The sequence below is a fragment of the Nycticebus coucang genome, chromosome 6, assembly GCF_027406575.1.
Source record: "Nycticebus coucang isolate mNycCou1 chromosome 6, mNycCou1.pri, whole genome shotgun sequence".
NCBI classification, from domain to species: Eukaryota; Metazoa; Chordata; class Mammalia; order Primates; family Lorisidae; genus Nycticebus; species Nycticebus coucang.
In genome coordinates this window covers 85,608,933-85,628,538 of record NC_069785.1, presented here as the reverse complement: position 1 = coordinate 85,628,538, position 19,606 = coordinate 85,608,933, and the positions used below count along the sequence as shown (strand labels likewise).

General features: G+C 49.4%; 1 protein-coding gene across 1 annotated transcript; it reads left to right on the top strand.

Moving 5' to 3' along the window:
- Positions 1-495: 495 nt before the first annotated feature.
- Positions 496-19,022, top strand: LOC128588763 (uncharacterized). The gene is made up of 6 exons (XM_053595582.1): positions 496-577; positions 700-1,285; positions 7,204-7,421; positions 16,366-16,659; positions 18,455-18,589; positions 18,703-19,022. Exons 1-6 carry the CDS (start codon positions 532-534, stop codon positions 19,020-19,022), a joined length of 1,599 nt encoding a protein of 532 aa, XP_053451557.1. The 5' UTR covers positions 496-531.
- Positions 19,023-19,606: the final 584 nt, after the last annotated feature.

Below are 19,606 nucleotides of genomic sequence, written 5' to 3'. Positions count from 1 at the left end.
GGAGCAGTAAGCAAAACAGTTCAGAATCACACAACGTGGGGTTCAGATGATGGATGTGTGGACAGACAGTGACAGGGGAGCTGCAGAGACCAGCTGGGCCCCCAGGTGTCTGGACCATGGGGAGGTGTGTACTGTGACCAGTAGGGGGCAGTGGGGGACTGACCTGTGGTCCCGACACACCTGCTCAGGGAGGACCAGTCACTCCAAGGAGCCTGGGCCTCACACTGGGCTTGTGCTCACTGATTGGGACTCAGCAGCTGTGTCCTCTCTGGACTGGCTCAGTCCCCTGAGCAGGGACCTTTGTATGGTCTCAGCAGGTGTTTCTTCCCAGGGCTCCCCCAAGGGGCAAAGCAAACCTCCCCTTCCTCAGTCTGCAAGGAGAGCTGAGCCCCCACCCAGGGTCAGGGAGGACTGGGGCAGTTCCTGGATGGAAACATGTTTGCATGAGCAGCCCCTCCTGTACACAGAGTGGGGAGAAAAAGGGGTCTGGGGAAGTCCAGCCCCACTGTGGGGACCAGGGATGTGTCCACCATGGCCTGGACTCCTCTCCTCCTCCTGGTCCTGTCTTACTGCTCAGGTAGGGACAGGCCTTAGAGGACAGGGACAGCCCTCATAGGACATAAACAGCCCCTATCCTGACTCTGGATCTTCTGGCAAAGATTCCATGAATTCTACCCCAGTGAGCACTTGTGCTTGCAGGTTCCCTCTCCCAGCCTGGGCTGACTCAGCCGCCCTCCCTCTCTGCATCTCCTGGAGCGTCAGCCAGACTCACCTGCACCCTGAGCAGTGGCTTCAGTGTTGGGAACTTCTGGATACACTGGTATCAGCAGAATCCAGGGAGTCTTCCACGGCATCTCCTGACGTTCAAGTTAGATTCAGACAAGCACCAGGGCTCCGGGGTCCCCAACCGCTTCTCTGGATCCAAAGACACCTCCGCCAATGCAGGGATCCTGCACATCTCTGGGCTGCAGGCCGAGGACGAGGCTGACTACTACTGTGGTACATATCATGGCAACTCTGAGAGTTACACAGTGCTCCAGCCACACGGGGAAGTGAGACTAAAACACCCCTGCTCTCCTGGCCTGGTGCAGTCCCCCCTTGGTGGTGACTGTGACCATGTCCAGCTCAGGGATGACGTCTCCAGTGATTGTCCTCAGGGAGCAGACCTGACAATGGCACATCCTTTTCTTCAGCTAAACTTTCAGATTGATCCACTGCTCATATCTTTTCACTCTACTAATATTTTCACAGGCAGAAATATTTTCACAGACATAAAACTTTCTCAGTAGAAACCTTGTAGGGAACAAAACAAGTTGATTGGAGCACATACAGCTGCGGAGCCAGCAGTGACTCAGAGATGCTCCCGTCTGAGAGCCTTGACCGGGCCTCTAGGATATGACACCACCCTGCAGGAAAGAGTTTTATTCTCTACCATAGCAATATACCAGCACAACATTTAAAATAAGAATAAAACACTACGATTTACTATAATATCAATATGAAACAATGAACTGTAAATCTGAGAAAAATTGAAAGTACTATAAACTGAAAATTATGAAACCTTGTGAAAAATTAAATAAATTTTAAATTAATTCATAGGAATACTTTTGGCTTTGGAAAACTCATTGTGGTTCATATGATGATTCTTCCCCTATTGATCTGAAGATTCACCTTGAGGCCCCTAAAGTACATGTGCAGAGAATGACGAGTAGGAAATATCAGGAAATAAAAACATAAAAGGTCAATAAAGACAATGATGAAACACAGCCCTAGGGATGACCCTGCCCAATCCCCTGTTACTGACTGTGTCTGGGGCATGGCAGGGTGGGAGGGTGGTTTGAAGTCCAGGAGCTCAGATTTCATTCTGGGTGACCAGCTGAGTCCAGGGAGGACAGTGCCAGTCAGAGCAGGGGCCCAGGTCAGGTGCAGGTCCCTGCCCCACAGGTCTGATTATGAGACACGCGATTTCCTATTTGGCTGTTTCTGGTGTTGAAAGGAAAGTCTCACGTTTCTGATGCTGCTTCTGCTCAGAATGGGCAGCTCCCCTGCAGCTCTTCCTGGTCACTGGCACTCACTTTGAGTGGAGGAGGGTCAGCAGCCCAGCGTAGCAGTGACACTCTAACTGCCACACACCCAGGCGTGGTCTTTTCACGGCTGCTACTGCAAAAAGTTTACAGGGCTGGAGCAGTCGGAACCCAGGACCCTACCACGGGCTCTGAGAGTCCCCAGGGGGAGAAGACCCCCTAATGACCCACACAGAAGACATGAAGTCGTATCACCTGTGGAGGCAAAAAGTGTTCACAGGGCTGGAGTAAGTTCTGGAGAAGACTCCATCGTTGGGGCAGGACGTGGAGACCCCTGCAGCTCATCCTTCAGCCCCGAAGTTTCCAGAAAAGAAATGCAGGACATAGGTCACTAAGTGTATGTGGGGAGCCGATCTGGCGAAGACATCACTTCAGAGCCAAAGTGCGTTTCCCCTTCCTCAAGTCATAAACATCACTGGGGCATATGTGGCCACCTTCAAAGAGGAAGATCGTGACACAGGGTGAGAGAGACGTGAGGCTTCAGGACTATTTCAACAGACAGAAAGCAGACTGCCGGAAACTTTATTTTTAATACAATTGACTGACTTCAAACTCTGAAACTAAATGCTTACCAATGAAAAGTGTCTCATGTCTTCCTAGAGTGACAAAATGAAAACCAACAGAGAAAACTAATAAACAAACACCAGGGGATATTTCAGTTCTACTGACAAAACCTCCAGGAGTCCCGTAATATAATATCTGAAACATCTTAGATACAAAAAGAGATCACTTGTCATATCAAGAACAGGGAAAACTACAACATGAATGAGGAAACAGGATCCACAGACATAGACAGTGAGGTGATCCAGGTGATGAAATTGTATGGCTGATGTATGTAAGTCGGCAATCGTAAAATTCCTTTCATCAGCTATTTCAGATATTTTTGAAACAAAAGGCAAAGGATAAAATCTCAGAAAAATGTAGAAGTCAGAAAAACTAAATGGAAATTATAGAACAAAAAGTTTTAATGAAATAAAAGGTTTTTTAAATGGAACATTTTGTAAAGACTCGAGTGCAAGTAAATATGAAACTAAAATTCAGGCACTAGGGAAGATGCTTCACTCAAGTAGAGAAGAAAGTATGAATGACAGTTACCTCAGCCCAGCAGGGGGAGCTGTGGGGCTTGTCTGGTCTGAGCCAGGCCTGGAAAAAACTCAAATGGTTCAAATTTAATGCTCCCTGTGTCTGAGCTCACTGGCCTGAGTTAGAGGGGGCAGCAGGTGCTTCCTCCCAAGGGCCAACTCAGAGCTCACAGCACCCAGCCTGCCTGACACTGTTACTGCTCCCTGGGCTGGGGGACCCAGAATCAGATGGTGCTGATGTTGTTGGTGAAGGGCTCATATTCCCATAATGCACAACACAACACACACCCTCCTCCCAGAGAGCTGAGGAGGAGATCAAAAAACCACCTCAGAGTCCAGAAACAGTGCAGGTCTGGAAGAGTTTTGGAAAGGCCACACCATGACCTGGACTCCACTTCCTCCTCACTCTTTGCCCAGGTACAAAAAGATTTCTGAGACCAGCCTTTGAAGGGGTCCCTCTGTCTTCCTTCCTCAGTCCTATCATGAGTCTGATTTGGGGTTCAGAGTATGTCTTCAGGCTGTGGTGACTCAAGAGCTTCCTACATATCATGAGAGATGGTCACTCTCACCTGTGGCTCCAGCATTGGAGCAGCCACCAGTGGTCAGTGTCCTTCCTGGATCCAGCAGAAGTCTGGTCAAGTCACCAGAACATTAATTTATGACATAAGCCTCAAACACTCCTGAAGGACAGGGAGTTCTCAGGTTCTCTCCTTGAGGCCAAGCTGTCCTGATCCCTTTCAGGTCCGTGGTCCAGGCTGAGGACTGCTGCAGCACTACAGGGGTGATCGGCACAGGGAGAGACCAGAGGAAGAACAAGACATGAACCCACCTCTGACTGAGCCTGGGTCAGTCAAATATGATCACGTGATGTCAGGATCACATGACCAAACAGCTGAGGTCTCAGGGCAGCCTACACATTAAATATCCTCAGGGAGAAAGGTGAATGGAACAGAAGGGTCTGAATTAATTCCCACTCCCAATTTGAATGTCATAGTGGAGGATATTTCTGGATGATTCAGAAGGATTTAAACCAAAATGAGCAGTATTCAATAATCCTGTGTTAGGAAAATAAAAGCAACAGCTGGTCAGATCTAAAGTTTAACATCAAACACATTTCCTTCAGAAAGAAGCTCTGCAGTGACGTTCTTATTGTCAACTAAGAGCAAAGGGAAGAGGGCTTTTTGTATATAATGATAATAAAGTTTATTCCATTCGGTTCCATTTTTACAGTATACAACATGTGGATGCAACGCGTACGTTGCGTGACATTTCAAAGTATCTTTAAATATGTTTAAATAAAATTGTAAAAATGATTCTTCCCGTCTATGGGTATAAATAAATAAATCCATCTTCTAAGATAAATCATAGTCCTACCCCCCAGTAATGCTAAATTACACAAATGCATTTTCAACCTTGTTTAAAATATAATATCATTGCAGGTGAAGTTAGTTAAGACGAGGCCATTTACAGGACTGTGGTGCCTCCTGACTCGGTGTGACTAGTGTTCTGAGAATACAGGAGGACATGGAGAGGACGCCATGTGACGGTGAGGGCAGAGAAGGGACTTAGGTGGCTGCAAACCAAGGGACACCCAACCCTGTCAGCAAACCACCCACTGTTGATAAGAGGGAGATAGGATCTCCCCAGAGGGCCAGAGCACATGGACCCCCGTCTCTGGACTTTGCAGGACTGGCCTCCAGAGCGGCGCATTTCTGTTGCTCTAGGCTGCCCAGTGTGGGCCGTGTCGTGACTGTTGTCCCAGAACACAGATGTACCAAACAAGCAACATCATAGTGTGTCCAAATTTGATTGCATTTGTTTCATCTTGGCCCTCACTTCCTCCACAAATATGACCATATGGGGCCCCTATTTCTTTACCTTATGCCCATAATTTTCACTTAGGATTAACATAGTGATTTCCCCGTCTTTAAAATACAAATGTATGTAAGTATTGCTTAATATTATGAATAAGATAAGTACTGATGAGAAATTACAACTTATAATTATTTCCCTTGTTCACTGGCATCAAGAAGTGAAGATGAAAAGATCACATCGTTATTACAAGGCTTCAGGTCATCTCTGGGGATGGGCGAGCTCACTGGGAGCTGCCGCCACACTTGCTGGGAAGCCTCAAGTGCGTTATGCTCAGCCTGCCACTTAAAAATTGGGACGCAGGGTGGTACTTTTCTGGACACACTGGCAAGAGTCAGAGCTGACAGAGGCATGAGGAGCAGTCCTTCACCAAACCCGCCAGCGCCTCCCTGCCTCTGTCAGGCCAGAGACTGTCAGACGTTCCTGGGCACAGGGATCACCTGGGATCCTGTCACATGTGGACTCTGACTCAGGGCAACTGGAGTGGGGCCTGGGATTCTGCATTTATAAAAGGTGATTCCCCCAGACCTCCACACCTATGCCTCAATGTCACCAAATATATAAGAATGATGGAAAACAAGAAGAAAGCCACTAGCAAATGAAAACAGAAATCACCCTCTCCAAAGAGAATTAAAGAATTTTGATTAAAGAAGGATTCTGAGTCTATGCAGGAAGACCAGACAAGACAGCTGAGGAGCTGTCTTTTCCTTTTTTCTAAAGGAAAAATACTGGAATGAAAGGAAACACACCCCAAGCCTCCTTGACTCAACCCCACTTGTGGTTCCAGCCCAATCTCCCCACTGGCTTCTCCTCCAGTCCTGTGTTCAGTGAAGACAATGCCCACCCCTCCCGTTTCTTCGGTCTGATTCCCTCTTCTCCTTTTGAATCGTGGGATGTTCCTTTCACTTCACACCCCTGCTCTGCTATGAGTTCCTCAACTAATTACTAAAATATTTACATAAAAAAGGCGTGGACTTTTAAAATATCCTTTTGAGAAAATTTCAGTAACATGCTCTATTTTTCTTTTCCTTTTTTTTTTTTAATTAAATCATAGCTGTGTACATTGACCTCTATTTTTCTTGAACTTCTCTGATCTCACACTTAAGAAGAAGACCCAAGTGAGCCGATTCCCTTTTCTGATCACTATGAGGACCTTCTCCTCCTCCCTGGGTTTCTCTTCACTCCCAAGTGAACACAGGGGGTCCCCAGCCTGCTCCTTTATTATCCCCCAGACACTCCCCACTCTGCTCCCTGTGTGTGATCTCCTGAGGGATTCAGTGGGGAGAGAGAAACTGGCTTCAAGAGCAGCCTGGGAAGTGGGATGGTGGCTGACCTGTCCTGTCCTCAGCTAATGGACATTTTAGTTCATGCACAGTTTACGCAGGAGACACCCTATTCCACTCAACGTGGTGTGAGCTGTAGGTCTTGTTCCAACTGGGGGCAGAAACAGAAAACTAAGGCCCGTGATGAGGGAGGAGCTGCCCTGAGGAGGATTAGGCAGTGGTCAAGGCCCTGGTGGGGACAGAAACCTCTGTCAGGACCACCTGGCATCTGTCCCAGACATGCAGGACTAGGCCCAGGACAAAGGGGACATTTGGGGCCTGTCCCTGAGGGATCTGTGGACGCAGATTCCACCTTTCAGCTGGGGACCCACACCTAGCTTTGGCCTCACTGTAGCCAGAAGCTATCCCTGCCCACTTTGGGCCCCTGGGAAGCCTCAGGCTAGGCCCAGCCCAGGGACAGCCCTCTGAGAAATGTCACCCAGCCACTGTGGCTCACACAGGCCCAGGGAGGGTTGGGCTGGGCAGGGGAAGAGCAGCACATTTGCATGCAGGGCCCCTCTCTCTCCTCTGGGGTTTGAGGGTGAATAAAAGAGACCTGTAGTGTGTCTGCCTCAGTAGAGCTCTGGGGTGTTCGCACCATGGCCTGGACCCCACTTCTCCTCCTCAGCCTCCTCCTTCACTGCACAGGTCAGGACGGTCCTCAGCACCATGAACCCCCAATTTTCAAACCCATGCCAGGACTGTCCTTTCTTCCTGTCCTTTCTCCAGGTCATAATGGGTGTCTGTGTTTCCAGGGTCCCTCTCCCAGCCTGTGCTGACTCAGCCGCCCTCTGCATCTGCCTCCCTGGGAGCCTCGGTCAAGCTCACCTGCACCCTGAGCAGTGAGCTCAGCTACTACGATGTTGCATGGCACCAGCAGCAGCCAGGGAAGGCTCCTCGGTACCTGATGTGGATTAGCAGTGCTGGGAGCAGCAGCAAGGGGGACAGGATCCCTGACCGCTTCTCTGGCTCCGGCTCTGGGGCTGACCGCTACTTGACCATCTCCAACCTCCAGTCTGAGGACGAGGCTGATTATTACTGTCAGAGCTATGACAGCAGTGGTATTCCTCACAGTGACACGGGCAGATGAGGAAGTGGGACAGAAACCTCAGCTTTCTCTGGAGCTTTCTCTCTGACAATTTTCAAAATTCAAAATACGCTCCATATTCACAAACTCTACTTAGGACACCTTTGGTGTTTAAAATATTTCTACTCTCAATTTCTCACCAAAGTTTCTGAAGTCTCAGGAAAACCAAAGGCAAAACCCAAAGCCCCCTGATGACACTGAAATGTTGCCTGTTTATCCACATGTGATAAATCGAGAGCCTGTGGGGCTGGCCTTATCCAGGAAACATGAAAAATGAGCCTCTCCTGGCTCATGTGTTGGTCAGGACCCAGGGACCCTCTCAGCAGGTGGAGAGTCCTACGCCATGGACTGTGTTCTTCCAGTTATCAGAGTAGAGACCTCCTGTTCCCTCCCAGTCACCTGTGCTCAGGGTTCCCTATATCCTGGCAGGGGGATTTGAAATGCAGCTGAGGACATGGGTCAGGGAGGAATTCCAGGCACACAGCTGGCCTGGCTCACTCATGGGTTCCTGCAGCTGTAGTTGTCATATCAGGATAGAGGGTGGATGTGGGGACAGCTATGGGGCTGAGGCAGCAACCTCGTTGTGGGAGTGAGAGGGGAAGTGGAGACTCCACCTCTGCGGGGATCTGCTGAGATTGCTCCGGGGGAGTTCGGGGATGCAGATCCCATGAATGTGACTTTCCTATAGCTGATCCCACACAGGATCATGGGGACCCCATGAGTAGGTTTCCCTGAGACCACAGGCACTGACTTTCGTCCTCCCCTCTCCTGCCTCATTGGAGTTTTTCTAAAGTCCGGGCTGTGACTGTAGCTCTGTGGGACATCAGAGACCAGAAATGCCCCACCTTGCACCTGTGTCACCCTCCCTGTGGAGCTCATGATGTGTCCACGTCCCAAGTTAGTTTCTACTGCACAGAGAGTGTCACAGACTATGGATCTTATGGAGACCAAGGGTTCCCAGAAAGAAATACAAACATTGTGACTGGACAGGAGTTTGGGGGGTTTCTGAGGTTTAGCCTGATTCTCCTTTGTCACCAGGGCCTCCTTGATACCCCTCACCTCTAGGGACAGGGTCAAGCTGACCATCACTGTTAGAGCTGATTACAACCCAATGCCACCACGAACTCCCATCCATGGGGAAGTGACACAGTGATGTATCCCTCATGTTCCCCTCAAATCCATCCCTTCTCTGTCCCCACCTTGTAGCAACCTCTGCTCAGGCTGTGGCTTGTGCTGTCACTGCTCCCAGAAATCCTGAGGCTCTGACCTTGGCTCATCCTCGTGGGGCCACAGAGAATCCCACCTTCCCTCACTGGCTTCCTGGGCAAGAGGAACTTTTGTCTCCAGAGGCTGTAAGAGCCCCCCACATGGGAGTGGGGTATGGCGAGGAATAGAAATGCAATGTAGGTGACCTGACAGGCCCAGGGCCCCTCTGCCCAGCCCGCTAGATGTTGCCTGCACCTGGCTTAAGCTTCTGAATTATTCCCTGACCTCTGAAGCCTCAGGAAATCTGGGTCTTCTTAATCCTCATAGTGTGTCCTCAGGGGACTCCTGGGTTCCAGGTGCACATGAGCCCTCCCTGTAAGGAGATGGCTCTGGGACTCCTCACACTTACCTTCCTGTCGTTAATCCCCGGGAACCCTATTCTCTCCCCTCTGTGTTTCTTTAATTGAGACGATGCTGGAATGAACCTCAGTTCTTGGGGACTAAAGGGATAAAAAGCACAACCCACACAGAGCTGTCACCTGGTCTAGAATATTTCAAGAGCCACCAGGGGAGCTGCTCTCTGTTCCCTGCTCCTTCCTGCAACATGATGGGCTCCTGGACCTTGGAATTTTCTGTGGTATTTAGGTCTTTAATCCTCCGCTGTCGATTAGTGACCAAAGGCTGGGAGGAGCGAGGATAACTGTCTAATAGGCAGACAGTGTCTGTCGGGGATGATCAGAAAGCACTTCCAGCAGTCTGTTCACACAGAATCTCCCTCTCTACTTCTGCTCCTCAGGAAGTGACTGTGACAGTGAAGTCTGACCCTGAGGGAGCTGTAGGCTCAGCATCTGCAAGGCCTGGCTCTGGCTTGGCCTAGGGCTGGGGCAGAAGGGAAGTGAGAAGGAGGCTCAGCCGTGGGCAGCCCAGGCCCTGATGTCCTCTTAGGGGCTGAGCTCTCTGCAGTGGGTCCTGCTGAGACAGCCTTAGGGGAGCTGAGGCCCCAGGTTTATGTGGAAAAGCGAAATAAAGTGAGCAGGGGGAGGTCAGAGGACAGGTGGTGAGCAGATGTGGTGATGGGTGTGCCCCATGAGGAAGACAGCATTCTTTGTGACCTATGGGGGGGAAAGTGGGGAGTCTAGATCAGTGACAAAGAGAAAACATGGGAGGACCTGAGTGCTGAAGCCACAGGAGTCCTGGGTCTGTCCCTGAGAAGTCCTCAGAAAGATCACATGATGACCACAGTCAGCAACCTCCCTGCAGGGCTCTGCATCCCACCCACTGTCCCTCCCAGAGCTTCAGGAGTGTGCAGGTCACACCCTCCCTGTGGTCTCTGTCCCAGCACCAGCTCCAAGGGGCAGGTCACACTCTGCCCTGAGTGGGGCTGCACAGCCCAGGGAAGAAGCACAGATTTGAAGAAGGAGCCACCTCTGCCCGGGGGGTGGGGGGTGAGCAGATGGGGGTATCAGGGCTTCCTTAGGGACCTGGGGAGCAGAGCAGTGGTGCTCCTCACATCTGCTCACGGACGCTCAGTCCAGCTGAGGACTTGGGGCTTCCCAACCCAGGGGCTGTCCCTACATTCTGTGTCTGAGATGATGGAGTGTTTAGTCCATGGTTCAGGATCAAATTAGGGTGTGAAGTTCCCTTCAAAGGTGATAACTCCTCTCAGTGCCCAATGAGAAGAAAGAAGGTTCAGGAACAGCACCGCAGGGCTCCCCTGCCCTCTCTCCCTCAGAATCGCACTCAGTGTCTGCATCGCCCTGGAATGTGTGCCCGCGATTGACAAATTTCATTAAGTCATTCATTCATCCTTCTTTCTGCAAACTGTGTCAGGGAGGGACTGAGAGGAAGGGGGGGCAGAGGGAGAGGCTGGACCCGACGGCAGGTCCTGGGCATCGGCGATCAGGCTCTGCTCTGCCTGCGGAGGAGGAAGAGGAGCAGCTCCTGGTGGCCTGGAAGGAGGGGCTGCCCTGTCCTCATTTGGTTTGCGACTCTGCAGACTTCAGGGGAGGCTCCTTAGGGAGGCCGAGCTCTCAGAACTGCCCTGTAAATTGCACATGGAGGTGGGTGGGGAGCCCGGGGGAGGAGCTGTGTGGACACCTGAGACTAAGGCACACTCAGACATGGACACTGCCCGGCTCTGTACCAGGCCCTGTGACAGACACAGGATGAGCCCACACATGCTGTCCCTGTGTCTTTCTTAGGTTTGGACTTCCAGGCCCATAGGGCTTGATGACCAGAATCCTACCAATCAGAACTCCTGGAACGTTTGTGTTGTTGCCAAGAATGGCAGAGTTGTGCAGGATAATAAAGACTTGGGGGACTGATGGGAAGCTATGTGAGCAGGACATGAGCTCCCTGGGGCTGGAGGTGGGGCCTGCGGGGAGGGGCTCTGGTCAGGGGACAGGTCCCTCATCCCTGCCCTGTGCCCTCCCTGCAGTAATGAGCGAGTTCTCCCTCTGTTAGCTCACGGGAGACTGGGTGGTTTGAAAGAGCCCGGCTCCCTCTTCTTTCTCTGGCTCCTTCTCTGTTATGTGACAAGCCTCTGTGCCCTCCTCTTGGATCGAAGGTTCCTAAAGTTCCCACTGAAATCAGATGCTGGGCCCATTCTTTCACAAACTTTGAAGAATAGTGAGCCAAAGAAACCTCTTTTCTCAATAAATTCCTCAGGCTGGAGTGTGCCTTAGTAGCAATACTAAATAGATAGTCACAGGAATTAGTACTTAGGTGTGAGTTGCTGCTTTAAAAGCACCCCAAATCTGGACGCAGCTTTGGAACTGGGTAATGGGCAGAGGCTTGAAGCGTTTAGAGGACTCAGAGGAAGACAAGAGAGAAGTGATTTGGAATTCCATAGACACTTGTTAACTGGTTGTCACCAAAGTACTAATGGAAATATGTACAGTGCAGACCAGGCTAATGAGGTGTCAGACGGAAATAAATAATTTCTTTGGAACTAGAGCGGCAAACGTCACCATTGTCATGATGTAGTGAAGAACCAGAGTGCAAAGTGTCGGTGCTCTAGGGCTTGTGGGAGGATGACGTGAAGAGGGATGATGAGGGCAGCTGGCAGAATACATTTCTAAGCAATTTCTAAGAACTTTCCAAAAGGGTAACAGCAGAGACCACCCCTTCCAACCCCAGTCATCATGCTCAGGGCTGCCGGAGGCTCCGTCCATCCCAGGGACCAGAAAATCAGAGGAAAAATGCAGCCCGAGGACTTGGGTCAGGACACAATTCCAGGCACTTGGCTGGCCTGGCTCACCTGCTGCTACTTGAACCTTCACCTGTCACATCAGGATAGAGGTGGGTAAGGGGGCAGCTATGGGTTTAAAGAAAAGGTAACATGGGGATCCCGGTCCAGTATCCCCTTTGCAGCTGGAGACTATTTGCTTCTGCCCTGGCCCAGTAGGAGATGAGAGCCAGCAGGTGACAGTGACACCAGGGCAAGGACCAGAGGGACCTGGACTGTAAAAATGAAGATTTTTACTTAATTTTCATGAAGATAGAACTATTGGACATTTTTTAAAAAAGATAACTTTCTCCGATACATGTATTAGAACTATTACTCAGACAGAGGCATCTAGCATGAAATAAAATAAGGTAAATATGGTGGGAAAGTACAAAGCTTCTCTACAGGGCCCAGCTGAGTGGGGATGGGCACCTGCACTCAGCACCTGGAGCAGGACAGGGAGGAGAAGGAGTGAGGGTGTGGACGAAGCTTGGAGAAGGTCAGTGTCCATGTCTTGGGGGGCGTGAGGGGCTCCGAGCAGTCGAGATGGGCTCCAAATGCCTATGGGTCTGAGGAGGGTCGAGGGTCCTTGTGGATAGTGAATTATTTTCTCCACAGGGACCAGAACTCCATGAGAACGGCTTTTGTCTTTGCTATTTTCCTGTTCCCTCACTGCTGCACCTGCAGGGTTCAGAGCACGGCTTGGCACAAAGGACACACTCAGCCCACATCCATGGAGTGAGGAGGTGGAGTCACCTAAATTAAAATCCCAAGAAGAGGCTTGGGTCTGAGCCAAAGTCAATAATTTCTTCTGTCTGGACATTTGCTATTTGGGGTTCTGAGTTCATTCAAGATAAGATGTTAAGTAACAGCTTAGACTTCGGGCTCTACTGATCAAGAGAAGAATGTGGGCACGAGCCCTGGGGAAGGTGACCAGTAGGATGGACTAGACCCCACGGGCTCCTGCAGAGACAGAGGAGAAGGATGTGATGGGCCTGCAGGTGCTGAGCAAGGAGGCCCCATATGCAAACTGACATTTTATTAAACTAAGAACCTATAGTCATTTGTCAACACAAAATATTTTCCATGCTGATCATCAATGATGTGGTTAATGACAATCACATATTGAATTCTTCAGTCCCAAACCCCTCACAGCCCCTGTGAGACAACTCAGGAGGGAAGGATGGAGGGCTGTGGGCTGTGTCCCCAGGAGACAGGAGTGTGTACCGAGAGTAGAGGGTGAAGAGAAAGTGAGGGGGTGTCCAAGAGTGTCAGTGTGGGCTGGGTGTGATTCTGCTACACAGCACAGCCTGGCCCTCACCTCAGCTGCTCACCTCAGCCACGCTGTGCTTCCTGGTAGCAGAGCAATTAAAACAGCTAAATGCACAGGAGACTACTACTACGAGGTGATTCATGTGAGGGTGGTCAGAATGTATTCCTGTATGAGCAGTTTTATGTAACACTAACATACACGTATACTTTAAATCATATACCAGGGGAGTCATATGATCTTTGCAGGATTTTCTGTTGGGAAGAGAAGACCTTGAGTTGTCATCAATGCACATGTTTGTACCTCCCGTAGTCTAAGATTCCTTCTGAGAATAAAAAGGTTACAGTAATAAATTACGCTCTATCAGAAATACAATGTAGGGGAATAAGACCATCCATCTGTGACAGAAAGAGTGACTGGGGAGCGGCAGTGACAAGCTGGGCCCTCAGGTGTCTGGACCATGGGGAGCTGTGTGCTGAGACCAGCAGGGGGCGCTGGAGGACTACCCTGTAGTCCCTACACACCTGCTCAGGGAGGACCAGTCACTCCAAGGAGCCCCAGCCTGGGCCTGGGCCCTGTGCTTACTGATGGGGACTCAAGCCTTTCTGGCCTTTTCTTAGTTATTGTGTTAAAACATTTATATTCTACATTTAGTAAGTTTCACAAGTACCCTTGTAAGATGCACTGTAGTTGTGGTCCCACGGATTACCGTCCCTCCATCCATCCTCCCCCCTCCCCGGCCCTCCCCTCCTTTTCCCTTTTCTCCATATTCTTAGGCTATAATTGGGTTATAGCTTTCATATGAAAGCTATAAATTAATTTCATAGTAGGGCTGAGTACAATTGATACTTTTTCTTCCATTCTTGAGATACTTTACTAAGAAGAATATGTTCCAGCTCCATCCATGTAGACATGAAAGAGGTAAAGTCTCCACTTTCTTTAAGGCTGCATAATATTCCATGGTGTACATATACCACAATTTATTAATCCATTTGTGGATCGATGGGCACTTGGGCTTCTTCCATGACTTAGCAATTATGAATTGGGCTGCAATAAACATACAGGTACAAATATCTTTGATACAATGTGATTTTTGGTCTTCTGGGTATATACCTGTAGAGGAATTGTAGGATCAAATGGCAGATCTTTTTTTAGCTCTCTAAGTGTTCTCAAAACATCTTTCCAAAAGGAACATATTAGTTTGCATTCCCACCAGCAGTGCAGAAGTGTTCCCTTTTCTCCACATCCACGCCAAAATCTCTGGTCTTGGGATTTTGTGATATGGGCTAATCTTACTGGAGTTAGATGATATCTCAAAGTAGTTTTGATTTGCATTTCTCTGATGATTAAGGATAATGAGCATTTTTTCATATGTCTGTAGGCTGTATGCCAGTCTTCTTCAGCCTAAGATGGGATCACTTGTCCTTTTCTTGCAAATGCATTTGAGATCTTTGGAGATCACTTAGGGCTTTAAAAATAGACCTTCCATTCAATCCTTCAATTCCTCTACTAGGTACATATCTGGAAGACCAACAATCACTTTATAACAAATATATTTGCACCGGAATGTTTATTGAAGCCCAATTCATATTCACCAAGAAGCCCAAGTGATCATCGACTCATGAATGGATTAATAAGTTGTGGTAGGGTGGCGCCTGTGGCTCAGTCGGTAAGGCGCCGGCCCCATATACCGAGGGTGACGGGTTCAAACCCGGCCCCCGCCAAACTGCAACCAAAAAATAGCCGGGCGTTGTGGCGGGCGCCTGTAGTCCCAACTGCTCGGGAGGCTGAGGCAAAAGAATTGCTTAGGCCCGGGAGTTAGAGGTTGCTGTGAGCTGTGTGAGGCCACGGCACTCTACCGAGGGCCATAAAGTGAGACTCTGTCTCTACAAAAAAAAAAATAAATAAATAAATAATAAGTTGTAGTACATGTACACCATTGAATATTATGCAAACTTAATAAAAGATGGAGAATTAACCTCTTTCATGTTTACATGGATGGAGCTGGACCATATTCTTCTTAGCAAAGTATCTCAAGAATGGAAGAAAAAAATCGAATATGCTCAGCCCTACTATAAAACTAATCTATAGCTTTCTTATGTAAGCTATAACCCAATTATAGCCCAAGAAGAGGGGGAGGGAGGAGATGGAGGATGGCTGGAGGGAAGGTAATTGGTGGGAACACACCTATGGTGCATTTTACAAGGTTACATGTTAAATTTAGTAAGTGTAGAGTATAAAAGTCTTAACAGAATAAATAAGAAAATGCGGTGAAGTCTATTTTAACCAGTTTGATGAAAACATTTCAAATTGTATATAAAACCAGCACATTGTACCCCATGACTGCATTAATGTACACAGCTATGATTTAATTAAAAAAAAAAACTGAAAGATTATCTGAATGCCAGAAAGTGTGTCCTATTAGAAACAGTGAATGTTGGACATCAGATATGTTTTCACTCCCTTCTATGGAAACATGATTTCTACTATTAATAAAGATTCAGTCCTAGTGATCAGATAGCAGCCAAACATATAGCCCATATCAATGACAAAAAAAAAAAAGAAAATTACCATCTTATTTATGAATGTAGCTGACAGCTGAAAAAATGTTATCCAATATATAAGTAAGCAGAACTCCAGTTACGTCAAGAAAGATTGACGTAACAGCAGGGAGCTGAAGCTAGGATGACGTGTGCTCTCCCTGTGTGGCGATGACCATGGACGCTGGAGGAGCAGATATGAAGAGGTGCCGAGCCACAGTCAGATACCCTGGGACTCGGGTCACCGGGGGCTTGCCAGGAGCTGAATCTGGTGAGACCTTGACCCCACCCCTCAGTATCTCAGGCCCTTGTAGGTACTGGTCTATCTGTGGTTCCAGCACCTGCCTCTCTCAAGGTCTCTGCCAGCGGACATCAGCGTGAACACTGGGGCAGGAAGAGCAGTGAAACTGATTTGCATGAAGAGCCTCCTCCTGCTAATTGCTCTGGAGAGGCATGAAAAGGACCCAAGGACACCAATTCCCAGCTGAGGAGTCTGGGGACATCAAATCATTGTGAGTGTCTTCACCATGGCCTGGACAACGCTCCTTCTTGGGCTGCTCGCCTACAGCTCAGGTCAGGGGAAGGGACTCTGTATTCCTGGGAGGCCACAGAAAGTAGGAACTCAGGGTGACCCTCATCTCCATAGCAATAACTGTGTCTCTCCTGTGGGTTGCAGGGGCTGATTCTCAGACTGTGGTGATCCAGGAACCGTCACTGTCAGTGTCTCCAGGAGGGATGATCATGCTAACCTGTGGCCTTAGCTCTGGGTCAGTCTCTAAGGGATATTACCCCAGCTGGTACCAGCAGGCACCAGGCCAGTTTCCACGAATGCTTATCTACAGCACGAACAACTGCCCCTCTGGAGTCCCTGGTCGCTTCTCAGGCTCCATTGCTGGGAACAAAGCCACCCTCACCATCACAGGGGCCCAGGCTGAGGACGAGAGCAATTATTACTGTTTACTGTACATGGGTGGTGGCATTTCCACAGTGACTTAAACACACGGGGAAGTGCAACAAAAACACCTGCTGCCTACAGTGCCTGAGCCCTCCCCAGCAGAAAAGAAGTGCGTTGGTGGGAAAGGCAGACCCCACAGCCTCAGCGTCTCCCTGCCCCTTCTCCTACCCAGGGGTCACTACTCTGTGCCTCCTGCAGTCTGTCCCAGGGTATATCCACCTCCCCAGTGTGACTCCTCCAAGATGAGCTCCCTCTTTCCCTCTGCATGGGGTACTAGGGAAGGGGCTGTGCTCCAAAATACATAAACCCACAGTGAGACCCAAACACCCAAACAGCCAACACGACCAGCAAGCCTCTTCTTATTCAAGGAGCATGAACAGACACATCCTCAGTGATTTCACTATGGGCACCAAGGAATATTTGATGTAGTATTGAGAGGATATAATCAGCTGGGAGTTTGTTACAAATGCGACTCCTCAGCCTACACCAGGGCTTCTCAACCAGTGGGTCGCTTAAGACCATCCTACATATCAGATATTTACCTTATGAAGGTCATTGCTACTGGCCGTCATAACAGTAGCAAAATTACAGTTATGTAACAGCAACAAAAGTAATTTTATGGTTGGGGGTCGCCACAACTTGAGGAACTGTATTAAAGGTTCGAGGCATTAGGAAGCCTGAGAACCTCTGTGCTGGAGACTGTCCAGGGATCAGCATTAACTGGGCGGCTCCCCCAGGTCTCTGCTTGATCTGCAGACAAGGGGCCCACATTCTGCTTCCTGGTGATGGTGCGAGAGTCGTGTCATAGGCGTGATCAAACCCTTCTTCTTCCTGATGCCCCCAGAGACCAGGGAACTGTTAGGTTTCCCAGTTTATGCTTTTCAACTGAAAAGAAAAAAGCAAGATGTGAAAATAAGAAGATTGAAAACTATGATTATAAGTTTTGTTTTTATGATTGAAAGATGTTTGCTTTTGCCTCGCTCATTACCTCCCTTTATTTAGTTTCTGAAAGGCACAGTCTCTGCAGTTGTGATAAAAGAGAACGCAAGCCAAATGCTCATAGCCCAGTGATATTATCAAGGAGCTATAGATACCGACAAGAAATGAGATGAGACCCCATTCCTGAGTGATGGGGTCTCAAAAGAAAGAATGAATCTCATACTTGTTAGTGATCCCGAGAAAGCAGCAGGCAGCTGCGGAAGAACTCCTCCTCTAAGAGAACACACGTTACACTGAGCCAGAACAACCTGGAAAAGCCAAAGGAAAAAAGACTCTGTAACTAACAACAGTACCCTGGTTTCTAACATCTGTAGCCATAACTATGTAGCTGATGTTGAACTGAAGGGAAAAAATGGTATAAAAGAGCCTGGAAATAAACTGTTCCTCGGAAGTCAGCATTTCATGCCTTGAGGCACCTGAGTTGTCGCCAGCAATTAAAGGTTCCCTCCTCTATTCTCTTGGTGTAGGTGTCTGTTTTAATTCGCCCTTTTCCTGCAACACTGGAATAGGCAGGAGGCTCTGTCAGGACCCCCTGTCATCTGGTCACAGACACGCTGGATCTAGACATGGGCAGCAGGGGGACGCTGTGGGGCCGTCACCGAGGGCTCTCTGGGGCTCAGCTGGGAAGCCAGACACCTGGCCCTGGGCTCTGCTCAGGGCTCACTGGAGCCAGCAGCTGGGTCCTCTCTGACCCCCTGGGAGCCTCAAGATAGACCCACCCCTTCCAGAAATGAAACCCAGCCATTGGGGCTGCACACAGGCCCAGGGAGGGTTGGGCTGGGCAGGGGAAGAGCAGCACATTTGCATGCAGGGCCCCTTTCTCTCCTCTGGGGCTGTAGGGGGGATAAGAGAGACCTGCAGCCTGTCTGCCTCAGCAGAGCTCTGGGTGTCTGCACCATGGCCTGGACCCCATTCCTCCTCCTCAGCCTCCTACTTCAATGCACAGGTCAGGATTTGTCCTTAGCACCCTGACCACCCAGCCCACTTCCCATACCCATGGCAGGAATGTCCTTCTTTCCTGTCCTTCTTCTAGATCATAATAGGTGTCTGTGTTTCCAGAGTCCCTCTCCCAGCCTGTGCTGACTCAGCCGCCCTCTGCATCTGCCTCCCTGGGAGCCTCAGTCAAGCTCACCTGCACCCTGAGCAGTGAGCTCAGTGGCTATCCCATTGCATGGCACCAGCAGCAGCCAGGGAAGGCCCCTCGGTACCTGATGTGGATTGACAGTGCTGGGAGAAGCAGCAAGGGGGACGGGATCCCTGACCGCTTCTCTGGCTCCAGTTCTGGGGCTGACAGCTACTTGACCATCTCCAATCTCCAGTCTGAGGACGAGGCTGATTATTACTGTCAGAGCTGGGACAGCAGTGGTATTGCTCAGTGACACAGGCAGATGGGACAGAAACCTCAGCTTTCTCTGGAGCTTTCTCTGTGGCAATTTTCAAATTTCTAAATATGCTCCAATGTACAAATTTTACTTGGGAGTACCTTTGATGTTTAAAATATTTCTACTCTCCATTTCTCTCCAAGTGTTTCTGAAGTCTCAGGAAAACCAAAAGCAAAATCCAAAGCCCCCTGATGACACTGAAATGTTGCCTGTTTATCCGCATGTGCTGAATCCGGTGCTTGTGGGGCTGGCCTTGTTAAGGAAACATAAAAAATTAGCCTCTCCTGGCTCACATCTTAGTTCTCCGGGACCATCTCAGCAGGTGGACAGTCCTACAGCATGGACTGTGCCCTTCCAGTTGTCACAGCAGAGACCTCCGCTTTCCTTCCAGTCACCTGTGCTCAGGGCTGCCTGAGGCTCCCTATGTCCCGGGGACCAGGCAGGGGGATGTGAAATGCAGCTGGGGGACACAGGTCAGGGAGGAATGCCAGGCACACAACTGGCCTGGCTCACTCATGGGTTCCTGCAGCTGTAGTTGTCACATCAGGATAGAGGGTAGGTGTGGGGACAGCTCTGGGACT